We start from the raw sequence: 15,609 nt of genomic DNA, 5'->3' as shown, positions 1-15,609 counted from the left end.
GTTTCAAAGGTATTTCATCCTAGACTGTGAGGGCAGTGAGGGCCATACTATGCTGTGGGCCCTTGTGCAAAATACATTTCACCCTTCCCCACTGAATATTTTAATAGTATTAAACAGAAAAGACTTGTTGTGAACTAAACTAATTAAATGCTTTTCCATGTATCCTTAAATACATATCCTTCCAGGTGCAGAGGCCACCTTCTACTGAATAGCAACCACTGAGAAGAACCAAAACTTCATGAACCAAAACTGCATGGTAACAACCACAGTTTTAAATTCATTACAAAAACTTCAAGACTGAGCTTTGTAGTTAAACTAAACAGTTAAGCCTTAGCCAGGGGAAAACCATCATTACATGTTAGGACTAAGCTGCATCAACAATGTCCCAAGAACATTTTTTAAAACTTAACTTTTTGTTATGAGGAAAGCCATTTCAGCTTCTCAGAACATCATTTTTTATTGTTTTTAAGCAGAGGCAGATGTTAGATAAACATTAGCAGCCAAGGCAATCACTGTCCAATTTTCTTTAGAATTAAGAGCTGACAACTGGGGCTTAGCAGGTCGGGTCAGAGCCAACATGGTATAGTGGTTTGAGCATTGAACTATGACTCTGGAGACTTGAGTTTGATTCTCCACTTGGCCATGGAAATTTATGTGGTGACCTTGGAGAAGTCGTACTATCTTAGATTCAGAGGAAGGCAAAGGCAACCCCCTGTGAACAAATCTTCCCAAAAAACCCGAGATAGGTTTGCCTTGGGGTGTCATATATCAGAAATAACTCGAAGGTACATAACAACAACTGCTGTATCCACCCAAGTCTTGCAACATGCATGATATTACAAATAAACTCACGCAAATGGGTAGCATGAAGGTGTTTTAAAAAAAAAAACACACCAAGATTTGGCAGAAGAGGAAGAGAAGGCTAGAGCTCAGAAAAGTTCCTCTTTTGGACTACAATTTCCCAGAATACCATAGTGGCCATGCTAGCTAGGGTGTTCTAAGAGATGTAGTCACAAAAAGAAAATTTCTCCAGATAGCTATGGTCCCATACAGACAGGCCAAAATAAAGCTGCTTCGGGTCACTTTGGAGGTATGCTGTTTAAATGATGCATGCGTACTAAGAGTTCAGAAGCTGCACCAAAGCTGCACTCCTGTCCTTATTACTGGATCGTGGCTTTGGCGCGGCTTCTGCACTCTTAGTAAGCATGCATCATTTAAACAACATACCTCCAAAGTGACCCTAAGCAGCTTTATTTTGGCCTGTCTGTATGGGGCCAAAATCTACCTTTCTGCAGCTCACTTCATTTCTGTCCTGGGAAAAGAACAAGGACAAAGCTGTTTTTGCTTTATTTTTACTGTTTTGAATTTTATTGTAATGTTTTAAAAAAGTTTTTATCTGTGAGCTTTCTCTGGGAGAAAGCCAGCATACAAATGAAATAAATAATAATAAATAATAACCAAAAGCATTCCCACCCATCCACTCATTTGCTTTCACTACAAGACTGACCCCTTCCTTGAATATTTTTGGTATAGGAAGATCCAGTTGTATAAGGAGAATGAGCTTCTGAACTCCCTCTGAACTGGTGTCAATCGGCATTAGGGCAATTTATGTTGTCACTACCAGGTGGGTCAAAACACAAGTGCCAACAACTAATCTGAAACTAATTTTAATTACACAACAGTTTCAATGTGGCAGCAAGCACTGATCAATCACTCCCAACACACACACACACGAGATATATTTCTACCCATCAAGTTGTTCAATTCGTGAAACACATGCTTGATTTGACACATCAAACGAAGTTCTGCTGTAAAGCTGGATACTGGAAAAATAGAAAAGCTAAGCCCTTCCCAATCCCCAGTAATGTTGCTTGGAGTAGCTTGCCTGCTGCCAATTTAAGATGACAAAAAGCTAAACAATGTGTTTATCTTCACAGGCTTCTCACCAATTAGTTTTTACAGCTCAAACATATATGTAAAGAAACTGGGATGGAAGAAAAGAAACATTTCCAAGTCACAGCAGCTGAGCAAAAGGTTCAGCTGCTTTTTCAAGGAGGATTTTTTTAATGTACAGTAGGAATGACTAAGATTTATCATTTGATTTGCTGTTCATGTTTAGGGCTCCTTTGCCTAATGACCTTTGGATCTACTTGATATGTAAATATCAGCAAGCACATCAGATACTGAGGAATAATATCATGTTACTACCTTCAAGTTCCCATCAGCTGTGATTCTAAGTCTATTACAGGATCCACAGAAGTGCTCAGACATCGAGGTGATGAAGCTGACTTGTCCTTGGAAATGTGGTACTTTATATGCCTGCCGTGACCAGGGGTGAAATGGGAAAGAGAAAGCAGAGAACAGTCACCATGCATCATCATTAATATGTGAGCTACATGTTTAGCCAGTCCACAAGGATAGCAGTTCCAATGCATTAAATAGGTTAGGAGATTAAAACGAGGTGTTACATGGGATACCAACATACTTGAAGGACTATCCTGGTATTGCCCCCACCACACCAGATTTATTATCTGTCATAGAGGCTTTGCTGGTAGTGCTGCAGATTACTGTGGCTCATAGGGCTACCACATATGGCAGGGCCTCCTTAGTGGTGACATCTCAGCATGGAAGTCTTTTCAACCAATATATATTTGTCCCTCACACTTTTGTCTTTTGGGTTGGCAGAAAATAAACAGATATTTTGTCTCTAGTGCTGATTGTATTGTTTCTATTGTGGTTTAGAAAATATTTATAATTTGTTTCTAGATTTTATATGCTGTTTTATATCTTGTTTTATCTGTTTTATTGATTATTGTAATTTTATCTGGATTTGTACGCCGCTTTGATCTGAACTGAAAAAGTGGGATAGAAATAAACTATTATTATTATTATTATTATTATTATAGATATTTTAAACCTTAAAAATATGTAGCTTGTGATTTCAGATTTGTGATTTTAGATATTTGTGATTTGTGATTTTAATTGAACTTTTAAGAGGAAGGATGGGATATGAATCAAATCAACCAACTACTGCTAGTAATAGTTGGGCATATGTGTATGACATATGAGTATCTATAGGCTGTCACCATGAGATAAAAGACTATCTAGTGTAATTGTGTTTGAACTAGTACATTTACTATAGATGTGTCACTTTTTCCCTATGTGAAGGGATAACCCTATATAACTTTGTGGTGAGAGATTGCCTATGAGATACAGAAAAGGGAAGTTCTCATTACTACAGTTTTCCCTGACGTTCTGTAGTAAAAAGAGACCCGATCAACATTCTTGCATGAAGCATGCTTCTGTGAAGGGAATATGCCAACCATGTGCAGATCATGTGCATGAACTGAACATATCTATATTTAGTCTTGTTTACAAATTCTGGAAAACCACAATTGGCCTTGGATTCCCTGAATCTGTATAGCACATGTACAGGCAACAAACAAATATACATAGAATTGTCTAGGAACAGCAAACATAACTAAGAAAAGTCTTATTTCAGGATATGAGCTAAGGGCTACCTCTAAGTACACCTATCTATCATCTCTCTTGGGAAACTGTTTTAGGTCACAATTGACTAATGGCATTCTGTGAAGTACTACTGCTGTAAGTGATGCTTTCCATTATTTCCTTCTATCAACCTATCTTCCCCATCTTAATGGCACCTCCTCTACATGTTTCTCCCCTTCCCTTTCTTCCCACATGAAGGGATGGTGGCCAGGACTAGCACATTCACACTTCCCTTTGTAATTTTAGATTAACTGGAATCTAAATGACTGAATAGGGCTATAGTTATACAGAAAAAAGCTGAAACATCCCTTATTTCAGTGGAACAACATGGACATAGGCCTGTTACAGACAGCCAAAATAAAGCTGCTTCGAGTCACAGTGGAGGTATGGTGTTTCAATGATGCATGCGTCCTAAGAGTCCAGAAGCCATACCAAAGCCACGTTCCAGTCCTTAGGGCTGGAGCATGGCTTTGGTGCAACTTCTGGACTCTTAGGATGCATGCATCATTGAAACACCATACCTCCACTGTGACTCGAAGCAGCTTTATTTTGGCTGTCTGTAACAGGCCATAGTCACAGAGATATCTTTAAATATCCAGAAGAAAGAGACAAATCATTATCTTTATCATTCCACTGGACATTTGGAAGCTAGAATCACCTAACTTGGAGGATTGCAAGACATCAGATTTACAACTCCCTTTTCTTTGTAGATGTTAACAATCAGCTTACTAGACATATAGTTGTACCTCCAGCAACCTCTCTCTCTCTAATACCCATCAATAATCTTAACTGAGCAACCTCAAGACTTTTAAACATGATCTGAATTTCAATAAGCTTTGTTTAGTGAGTCCTCTGATCATGCTATGTACTACCTTGGCAGTGCTAGAGGCTTCTTCACATGGCAGCTTTTCAAGCTGTGGCCACCTCTGCTTGATTGTATCCAGCATCTCTTTATAGCTCACCATTTTCCTGAAGTTCCACTTGTTGCCTGGAATGAGAGGGAAGCCAACATAATTGATTCATGACAGACAGCAGAAGGGTTAGATTTAGATAATCTAAAAATTCAAAAGTCCACAAAGGCATTCTTTGGTAGTCTGATTAAATGATGAAACAAAGCAAAGTTTGTATTTCCTACCCACTATCGAAATGAAGATATATGTGAGAAGCAGCAGAGGAAAAACCATTTGGATAAATGTTAAGAACAGCGATGACTTTGCACAGTCTAATTCCATGAAAGTCCCCATTATACAGCACAGGAATAAATTTTGCAATAAATATTGCAGTACTGAAAGAGTTAAATATTGTTGACCTGATTCTGAATATGGGATGAACTGCTAATCTAGATTAATGAAAAATCTTTAAAAGACCCATATAAAGACCCAGAAGAAGATCTCATACCTATATTCCCCAATCCAGACTCAAATGTAAAGACAAGGATTACTTTTTGGACTGCAAATCCGGAATCCTCTAGGAAAGATGACCACTGACCACTGTGGCATTCAGGTAGTGGTACTGCAATGACAAACTAAAGGCTGTAAAAGCTGCACAAAAGCTTGCGTTAGGAAAGTACAGAGTAGCTCAACATGCTTTTGTTTTTTGTTATCTGAAAAGCTACAGAAGAAATGAAGGTCATTGAGTGAGAGAACTGCAGCTGTTAATATGAACAATGAAGAAGAGAAGACTTTTAACACATTCTCAGATGCCAATGAGTATCTTGCGGCTCACAGCTGCAATGATAACAAACGTTGGGAAAATCCCTACTTGACACCTGTTAGTTGAGACTTCATTAGAAGACTGTGAACAACAGATAGGAGAGGCCCTAAATATACTTGAGTTTACAGTGCTGTACTGAAAGAAAGTGTCATCAAGATGTGCAAACAGGAATTTCAAAGAAATTTCAAAGGGGGATCCCTTTCCAAATTAAGAAAGTTTCAAAGCACTTAAGAAAAACTATGCCAGGAGTCTTTCTCAAATCCATGAGAGAGAGAGATATGAGACTACTGGGGATACAAGACTTCTACCCCATTTCCATTCTCTTCCTTTCATGCAGCTCTCAGACTATTTATCTTTTCTTTGCTATGGCTAGAGTTTCACCCTTACTTCTCTCTTATCCTCAAGTCATTGTAGAATCACAAAGTTGGAAGGGATCCAAAGAGCCACCTAGAGTACGTCCCTGCCATGCAGGAATCCACAACTAAAGCATCCCTGAGAGATGGCCATCCAATCTCTGTTTAAAGACCTCCAGTGCAGGAGAGTCTAATAGTCCTCACTGTCAGGAATTTCTTCCTAATGTTTAGGTGGAATCTCTTTTCTTATCATTGAACCCATTGGTTTGTGTCCTGGTCTATGGAGTTGCAGAAGACAAACTTGTTGTCTTGTATATAAAACCCCTTCACATACTTAAAGACTGCTACTACATAAACTCATAATCTTTCCATTCTCCAAGCTAAACACAGCCAACTCCCTAAGTCATTACTCTCAAGTCATGGTTTCCTCTAAATTTAACCAGTTAACTCTTCATAAGCACAGAGAAACTTAGCTTCTTCTCCTTCTTCTTCTTTTACATTAAGTAGTGTGAATTTGGAAGGAAATGTTAGATTTCTTAGCAAATTTTTAGTTGCATACATAATGAAATATCTTGGAGCTGGGACCCAATTCCAAAGGAAAAAACAATGTTTCATATACACATAATACACATAGCCAGAGGGTAATTTTATACAATGTTTTAATTGCTTTGTGCATGAAACAAAGTTTGTGCACACTGGTACCCCGGGATACGAACGCGCCGCGATACGAAATTTCCGGGTTACGAAAAAAAAAAATTAATTAATTATTTCCGGGTTACGAAGGTTTACCCGGGTTGCGAAAAAACGCTGGCGCTTTTTAAAATGGAGCCGCGGCAGAGCCGCGGCTTTTCCCCATTAGCGCCTATGGGGATTCGGCTAACGAAAGACTTCCGGGTTATGAAAATGGCGGCGGAACGAATTAATTTCGTAACCCGGGGGACGAGTGCATATTGAACCATAAAAAAGCAAAGGTGTCACTACCTCAGTCACCCATGGAAAAAGATTTTGGTTACTGGAAAATTTCAGATTTTGGAATTCTGGAAAAGGGAGACTCAATCGGCATAGCAGCTTTTTACTCCTGTTTCTCAGCATTTCTCAGTGACCAGCAAACACTAATGCTTCTTAAGATGTGCTCAAGATCCTCTTCAAACAGACATTTTGAAATCCACAGAACTGACAATTATCATGAAAATGATATTCTTCAAGCTTCCTTGGGTACCATCCCAGAAGAAATATGATATATTAAATACAGTGGGCCCTTCCTTATCTACAGACTTGCCATCCACAGATCGCAACATTCATGGATGGCAAGCCCCTGGTTGCCCTCAATAAAGACCTACCCGGTGCTGTTGCAGCTGGCAGCACCACCTTCCTCCTCTTCTTCTTCCTCCTCCTAGCAGTCCTCCTCATCACTGTCCTCTTCCTCCTCCTTGCAGTCACTCCTGGCACCTGGGAAGAGCAGCTTCTTCTGGATCAGGGCAGCTGCACACAGGGCTGTAAGAGGCTGTGCTGCCACTGGCAGAAGCTGCTTTTCTTGGGCAGTGAGAGCAATAGGAGGAGGAGGACAAGGACTGCAACAGCACTGGATAGAAGCCTGAGCATCCACGGATTTTGGTATCCATGGATCCCCATGTGGATACTGAGGTCCCACTATAAATCGTTTTTGCTGTGTGTCTTTAAGTTGCTTGCAACGTATGGCGATCCTAAGATGAATCTATTACAGGGTTTTCTTGACAATATTTGTTGAAAGGGGGTTTGCCATCACTGTTCTCGGAATTAAATAAATAAATAAAATGCTACCATCCTCTTCTAAAGAAATGGAGATTGCCCAACTGCAATCATTTTTCCAAGCAGAGGACAGAAAGGAGCAGAAGCGCCTACCATCAAAGGGCATGTATTCTATGAAGCGCACATCCAGGGGCTGTTTCTCTGTAAGAGCCACAAAATCCACCAACTCATCTTCATTGAGGCCTCTCATAACCACACAGTTCACCTACAAGGAGAAAAACAAAATGATGATGACTGAAACCACTGCTTATAAAACCACATCATCAGTATCAATGCACAGTCTTTAGAAGCATTATAAGACTTTCATTGAAAATGGCAATTTTCATTATTTTTCTTTACAGCAAGGATGGGAAATGTCTAGCCCTTCACATAATGCTGAACTGCAGCAAAACTGGGCATGATAGCTAGGGCTGATGGTAACTGCAGTACTGCAACATCTGGAGAGAGAGATATTCCTCATGGAAAATCAGAAAGCTAGACATAGGAAATTTCAAAATTTTAAAATCCAATTATCAAGATTCAGGGTGTAGACTAGACCTCTCATACCTGATAGCCAAACCACCAGGTTGGACCACAGTGCTCTACACTCACTTCTGTTTTCCCTTCTGATTTAGAAATAGTAATGCAGACTACAAAAATATTTACATTTTTTATTTAAACAGCTGTTGATAAAATTATTAGATAATTAAAAGGATTAAACTAAGAACTATAAATCTACAATTATATATAGACTACCTGCAATGTTGAAGGTTCTCACCTTAACAGGGTCATATCCAAGTTCAAGGGCTTTATGAATGCCTTCCATCACCTTGTGGAAACCTCAAACATAAACAAGGATTAATTCCAACATGGATTTCATGAAAAATATTATGCAAAGGGTCACTTTTTAAAAATATAAACTACAATCAATACAAATACATTAAGAACTACGGTATTCTTAGAATCATTTAAAATCAGGAGGGCTTTAAACTGAGTTATGTGTGGGAGGGAGACAGTATTCTGGAAGGCAAAAGGGCTGGAGAAAATAGTCAAACTGTCATAGAGGGATCAAGACAAACAGTGCAAGGACCCAAAAGTGGGAGGCAAAAAATCTTGCACAGGCAGCAAGTCAAAGGGAAACATGGTCTTCGATGTCTCTACACTAATGCACAGAGCATGGGAAATAAGCAAGATGAACTTGAACTCCTAGCACAACAAAGCAAATATGATATAATAGGCATCATTGAAACCTGGTGGGATGAGTCTCATGATTGGAATGTAGAAATAGAGGGGTATAACCCTTTTAAGAGAAACAGGCCAAACAGGAAAGGAGGAGGAATAGCCTTATATGTCAGGGACATTTACACCAGTGAAGAGTTCCAGGACAGCAATCCTGGAAACCAGGTGGAGAGCATATGGATAAAAATTAAAGGGGAGGGAAACAGCAGGGATGTTATTGTGGGAGTGTACTACAGACCCCCAAGTCAGACTGAGGAATTGGATGATGCCATCTGTAAGCATTGGATGGCACTGCAGTATTTTAAATCAACTACATGTTGAGAGGAGGAAAGGCAGCCAATAATTAGTTGTTACTTCTCTGTCTTGTGTCTCAGAAAACCTGACATCCATTGCAAGGTTTATCCTGATAAAATATGGTTATAGACTAAACATGGCAGCTGAAAATAAAACACACAGTGATAAACATATCAATAATAGGGTGAGCCCAAGAAGGCTTGGGAGCATGTCAGAGAGAAGAGGACATTTGTATGACTTCAGTGAAAACAGACATTAGTTTGGAACCAAGAAAAGGGTAATCAAAACATAAACATCCACACAGGACAAACATACCAAGCACACAAATATATCAGGGACATTCTGATCAGCTAATTTATTTTTTTAGTGGATGCTTTCAGGGAACATCTGGAAAAAGAAATAAACCAAACTCTGAATTATCCTTCCCAGACAACATCACTCAGTTAAGATAAGAATAGGGTACTAAATACTTAACAGGTAACCTACCTGATCAGACCAAAGACCTATCTAGTTCAGTTTCACATAGTGGCCATGAAAGTACTTATAAGAAGCCCACATGTAGGACACATGGGAAATAAAATTGTTAATACTAATTTAGAAGCCATGTAAGCTTGTAGCTATCACCACACCTTCTAGTTTACAAAGCACAGGGGAGAGATTTGTCTCTAACTTAATAAGCATAAAATAGCATGAGGTTCTGTCTACTGAATGCATTAGGGTTAAATTCATTTATTAGTCCCTGCTAGTGCAGCCTCACTGAAATGAATGGAACTCGGTAAATCAACACTTATGTAAGTTCCATTGATCGTATTCTAGTTGGGACCAGTAAATAGTTTTAGGCCTTAATGTTCACAGAACTGGATCTAATTGATTAAATTATCCAACAAATTGTCACAAATCCAACTTGGATACTATCCTGAATTTCCTGACATTAGACATAATAGATTATATTACAATGGGGACCATGCTGGTTTTATCAAACACATAACTGAATGCAATAGGTTTTCTAAAATTTGATAAACATAGGCCCTCAAAGGATTGGTCTCTCCATCTGCTCCAAGATTCCCCTACATAGCACAATCCATATTTAGAAACAACTAAATATAACACAAAGAAAATGTGCAAACATCTTGAACATATTAAAGTCGTTTTTATTGGCTGCCTTTCCTCCTCTCAAACTTGTAGTTGATTTAACATACTACAGTGCCATCTAGTGCTTACAGATGGCATTTCCTCAAAACTAAGACTTGGAACAGGTCAGACCAGGGCTCTTCTTGGAAGCAAAGAAGATGAAGTTGAGACTATCATTCCTCCCAACTCAGGGTCACACTGTATATATACCCCACTCACTTCTATGCCAGCATTCTCTGAAGTTGCCAGCTACCGATCCTGGCAAAATGTCAGAAACAAGCTCTTCATGGCCACATAACCCCCAAAACCCCCACAAAAAACCAAGTTGAGACTATTGTACTTTGGCCACATCATAAGAAGGCACAGATCACTAGGAAAAAAATGCTAGAAAAGGTAGAGGGTAGGAAGACCACAAACCAGATGGATAGACTCAATCAATGGGGTTGTGGGCAGGGGCGTGCAGGATCTGGGCAAGGCATTGCAAGATAGGGATTCTTGGAGATGTCTCATCTACAGAGTTGCCATGAGTTGGAACCGACTTGAAGGCAGCTAACAATAACAACAAAAGACTACCTTGTTTTCAAATTGACTTAGAATTAAAAGTTTAGTTCAGAACTTTGTATCATGTCACAGATTCTGCTGCCTCAATATTAAGCTTGTTTCCATGCTGCTTGTCACCGCTCTGACGCTGTGAAATCATAATTTGTTTTGTGATATCAAACAACAGCATGCTAAGTAAAACTGTCCTTATACTTCTATTTGGTAGAAATTTCATTAAATCACATCTGCCAATGGGAAGTGCAATTATATTGCTCATACTAGTTTGAAAATGAATACCCCCCCTCCTTTCAGAGGACATTCTTCTCCCCCAACAAAAGAGAAAGTATGAACATGTGTGTGCTTGGCAGTTTTCCAGAAACCTGTATATATGTTTGAAAAACAGTCTTACAGAACTCTTAAGGACCAACTAGTTTTATTTGGCATGTGTTTTTTAGGACTACAGCCCACTTTCATCATGATGCATCTGATGAAGTGAGTGGCAGCCCACAAAAGCATGTGTCAAAACATACTTTATCTTTAAAGTGAGATAAGAGACCAAGATGGCTCCTCCCTTTTCAGTAGGGGCAGTTCTCAGGGGCTTACAATTAGAAGAGGAGTGAGCAAGGGGAGAGGAAAATGAATTATCAAAAGGGTTGCCACATTGAATAAAGGACAGGACTCCTGTTGCTTTAGTATTTAACAGATACACTGCTCCCTCGGGTTACGAAATTAATTCGTTCCGCGGCTAATTTCGTAACCCGAAAACCTTCGTAACCCGAATTGCCATAGGCGCTAATGGGAAAAAAGCCGCGGCTCCGCCGCGGCTCCATTGAAAACAGCGCCGGCGTTTTTTCGTAACCCGAAAAAAACGTTCGTAACCCGAAACAATAAATCCCTATGGGATTTATTCGTATCCCGAAAAATTCGTAAGCTGGGTAATTCGTATCCCGAGGTACCATTGTATCTGATCAGGAAGGCTTACCATAAAGTTCCATCTGGAGGAATTATTGCATCTCACTTTGTTGACTGCCCCACACCATAAACCCACCTTTTAGCCAACAGAACACTACTCTACAAAAACATGGCTATTTACTGGCTGGTGGACTGTGGGTAGGAGAGCGGTGGTGAATTGTCCAACTCTGTTTCTGAATATCATAATGACATTATCCTTCAAGATGTTCTGAGGGACCTTAGGAGGTCATGAGAGGATGCCTGTTACTGTTATGAGAATGGAGTGTGTCACTTCTCTTCTGCTTTCCTCCTACCCCAACGTTTCACAGATCAGTAAATAGCTGCATGGGAGACCTGCATTAGCTGAAAAATAGCAATAGCAATAGCAAATACATTTCTATACCGCTTATCAGTGCACTTAAACACTCCCTAAAAGGTTTACAAAGTGTAAGCTAATTTCCCCCAATAATCTGGTTACTCATTTTAGCAAGCTCAGAAGGATGCAAGCCTGAGTCAAGCTTCAGCCCTTTCGCTGGTATTGAACTCGCAACCTTATGGTTTGTGAGTGAGTGGCTGCAGTACAGGCATTTAACCACTGCACCATCAGGGCTCATGGATGGGTGGGATGGAAGGTAAAGGAGGAGAGGTACCATAGTTTCTTCTGATAGAACTTTATACCTAGATTTCCTGAATGAAAATTTGCTAAGTATTAAAGCAACAGAGGTTCTGACCCATATTCAGCCTAGCAATCTTACCACTCAAACAACCCCTAGGAAGACTAAAAACACAAAACAGGCCTGCATTGTGCCTGGAAAACCCCTAAAGCTAGCAAGCACGGATTAAGACAGAATTGACATCCATGTGCTTTCTACACATGAAAGAAGCCAACCCTTCCCAGAATAACCTTGTGGCTATCTTAGAGTCCCTCCACTGGCAGAACCCAAGTAAGAGTGTTGTATTCTGCACAACTTTTGATTTTTTTTTGTGAGGAAAGGCAGAAGTATAATTCAAACTAATAATAACAATAATCATAATATAAAGAAAGGGTAACTTTATGGCACGCTTGTGCATACAAAGGCAATGTCTGACACAATTGCTAGTTTAGAGAAGGTATCTAACTATGCCAATATTACTTAAGATCCTGTATATAGGCATCATTTAAGAATAAGAAGCACTCCTTTGGGGGCTTATTACCAAAACAGGGGGAGAGATGCAAAACTGCACTTTGATCCTTCTAATAAGGATATCAACAATAAATTATTATGGTATGTTGACATTTTTTGAAGAACCAACAGCTGTGCCCGATCTTCAGCAGAAGAGAAATTATAAGTATAGATCATATGGTTGTTTTTATTTTAATGAGCCATCAAGATGGAGACATCCCAGTATAAAAGTTTTTAAAACACTCTTAGGAATCCTTAGGGGTAGACTTTCAATATTATTAAAAACTGAAACATTAAATGCTTCCAGTGGCAATGACAATATATCTGTATTTATTTCATTGCTGGATAAATTTCATTTATGTGACATAAAATAGACTTTGGCGAATATATTTTTGAGAACAACATTTAAACTTTTCCAAACAACCCTCTAGGGTGCAAAAAATAATTCAGCTGATCCAAACATATGTGGGTATTTCTACATTTTTAAAAACAAATAAGGAGTCTAGAATATCTGTTGCTATACTGGAACTTAAAACCAGCTGAGATATAGTTTCTTTCAGAATTATTCAATCTTAATGGCTACTAATAAAGCACTACTTTGATATTCAGCAATGAAATTTTTTATGGCTTAGAACATTTAATTGATTTATTTTGGTCTGAGTTGAAAAAAGCACTCACACCACTGAGCTTTCAGCAGATGTTCTTGGCAGTATTAGGCAATACTGCACTGTGTTTTTCAAATTAAGACATATCTGCAGTGAGGAAACCAAAAATATTTTATACATCCCATTATAAATCCAAAATTTGTCCTGTCAAATTGGACCAATCAGCCCACAGAGTCATGGATGACTCAAAGTCCCACACTCCACAGAGGTCATGAATTTATACCCTTAATTTTTGCTCATTGATCTTCTTTTTGTTTGATTTTCTGCTAAAAATATGGTTTTGACATTGTACTTGTTCTTTGAAATTAAGCTATTATTTATGGATTATTGTTATGACTGAAACTAATACATTGAAGTGCATTATAGTTATGACTAAAACTGCTAATACACTGGGGAGATAAGGAATGATCTGGGTCTGTTCTCAATGCAGATTAACTTTGCTGGTAGTTCTTCCCTCTCCTGCCTCTAGGCCACTATCATACTTTTTCTTTATTAATCCATCAACATTTCACATAAATTCAGTGCCATTCTTACTCTTATTGCTTAAGGGCTTTTACCTTTTGGTGCTTATTTGTACCCTCTTGTTTATCTGGAGTCCTTTTTTCAACAAGAACTGATGTACAACAGGCTATCAATCATTCTTCCTTCCATGCAATTTTTTTTAGCTAGAACTACTTCTAGTTCTCTTTCTCAAGTCATCCCCCCCAAAATTCCCCTTTGAAAGTCAGAACTCTTCTTTTTCAGTGACATCTTTTCTAAATCACCAGTGCTCCATACCACAAACATCCAATTAATTCTTTTGTAACATTTTTTGGCTGTGTCTTTGCCTTCACAGGTGCCCTATCTATTTACTGTGGATGGTAAGCTATTTCTGCAAAAAAGAATGCATCTTCAGTAATTACAACAGAGATCACAGAAACACTGAATGAGTGTAGATTTAAATCATAATTGGTCTATAATAAAGAAAGGGTCCTATTTCTGAAAGACAGTCTGACAAAAGGTCACTATCAATTATAAATCGCATATACAGGCTTCTAAATTATCCTCCACTTATTCATTCCACACCGTCTGCTAACCAGGCAAACATTGTGCAGGATGTAATTATGAAAATGCTAGGGCTATAACTGTAAAAAATTACAGTGAGACTCTAGCTGTACCTTTTCGACGGACAATGAATTCAAATTTGGCTGGGACCAATGTGTCTAAGCTGATATTAATGGCATCTAAGCCAGCCTCCTTCAGCCGGGGCAAAAGTCTGGCTAAGTTGATGCCATTTGTTGTGACTGCGATGGTTTTCAGTCCTTCTAGTCTGCGCATCTGAGCTGAGAAAACACAACAGTGAAATAAGAGAACAGTTAGCAAAATAAATGATGAAATCTTAAAGCATTAGATAAATCAGTAAGAATAAATGAGAGGATTGAAAAAGAGAGAAGCGGGGGGGGGGGAGAAAAAGAGAGAAGCAGGAGAAAAGCAAACAGGAGATGGGGAATGTATAAATCACACATGTGGTATTTGCATAAAGGTACAGGTATTCCCTGTTGACAAGGTTGCCAAGTTGTGTCCGGCCATAGGGGGCAGTGCTCATCTTCGTTACTAAGCTGAAGAGCCAGTGTTGTTAGAGACTACTCTGTGATCATGTGGTCAACATGGTTGCACAGAACCCTGTTTAGCTTCTCACTGGAGTGGTATCTATTTATCTACTTGCATTTGCATGCTTTCCAAGTTTAGCTTGGCAGAAGCTGGGGCTAGTGATGGGCGATCATCCCATTGTGTGGCATCTGGGCCTCGAACTGCCAACCTGGTGATCTTGCAAGCAACAGACCAGCTTACTTAAACTTACTGGCTCTCTCTGGACCATCAGGGCACTACTTGGATGACTCTTCCCAGCTGGAAGCAGGAGGAAAGTGGCTTATTTAAACATAACCGATATAACTTTTAAAGTATGTAATGCGTAGTTGATTGCTATTTTGTTGTTGGGGGAAAGATGGGGATTGCTCTATTTATTATGCTAGGTTATGTTTGATTATTATGCTATGTCATGTTACTTTAACATTTGTAATTGATATTGATTGTTGTTCTGCTAGTGCTGGCGGTTGTTGTTTAGATTATTAAGCTTTGTTATGCCTCCACTAATATGATATATGTGTATTTTGGACTTTGTATTTTGTATTTTTATTAAGTATTTTTCCTTTTTGTATAATTATGGTATTGTTATTATAAATGCTGTGATGTATTTTGTAGGGGGGTGCATTTTGTATTTTTGATCCCACTGCTTTGTAATCC

At 39.0% G+C, this 15,609-nt stretch overlaps 1 protein-coding gene across 1 annotated transcript in view; it reads right to left on the bottom strand.

Moving 5' to 3' along the window:
* Positions 1–15,609, bottom strand: part of MOCS1 (molybdenum cofactor synthesis 1) — a 48,204-nt gene that overhangs the window by 13,406 nt on the left and 19,189 nt on the right. The window contains 5 exon segments of the mRNA XM_042461058.1: positions 2,209–2,319; positions 4,383–4,498; positions 7,458–7,569; positions 8,122–8,183; positions 14,484–14,648. Coding sequence (XP_042316992.1) covers positions 2,209–2,319; positions 4,383–4,498; positions 7,458–7,569; positions 8,122–8,183; positions 14,484–14,648 — 566 coding nt within the window.

This window comes from Sceloporus undulatus, chromosome 1 (genome assembly GCF_019175285.1).
Source record: "Sceloporus undulatus isolate JIND9_A2432 ecotype Alabama chromosome 1, SceUnd_v1.1, whole genome shotgun sequence".
In the NCBI taxonomy this organism is placed as follows: Eukaryota; Metazoa; Chordata; class Lepidosauria; order Squamata; family Phrynosomatidae; genus Sceloporus; species Sceloporus undulatus.
The sequence above is the reverse complement of the archived record's forward strand: the minus strand, read 5'-3'. Positions and strand labels throughout refer to the sequence as shown.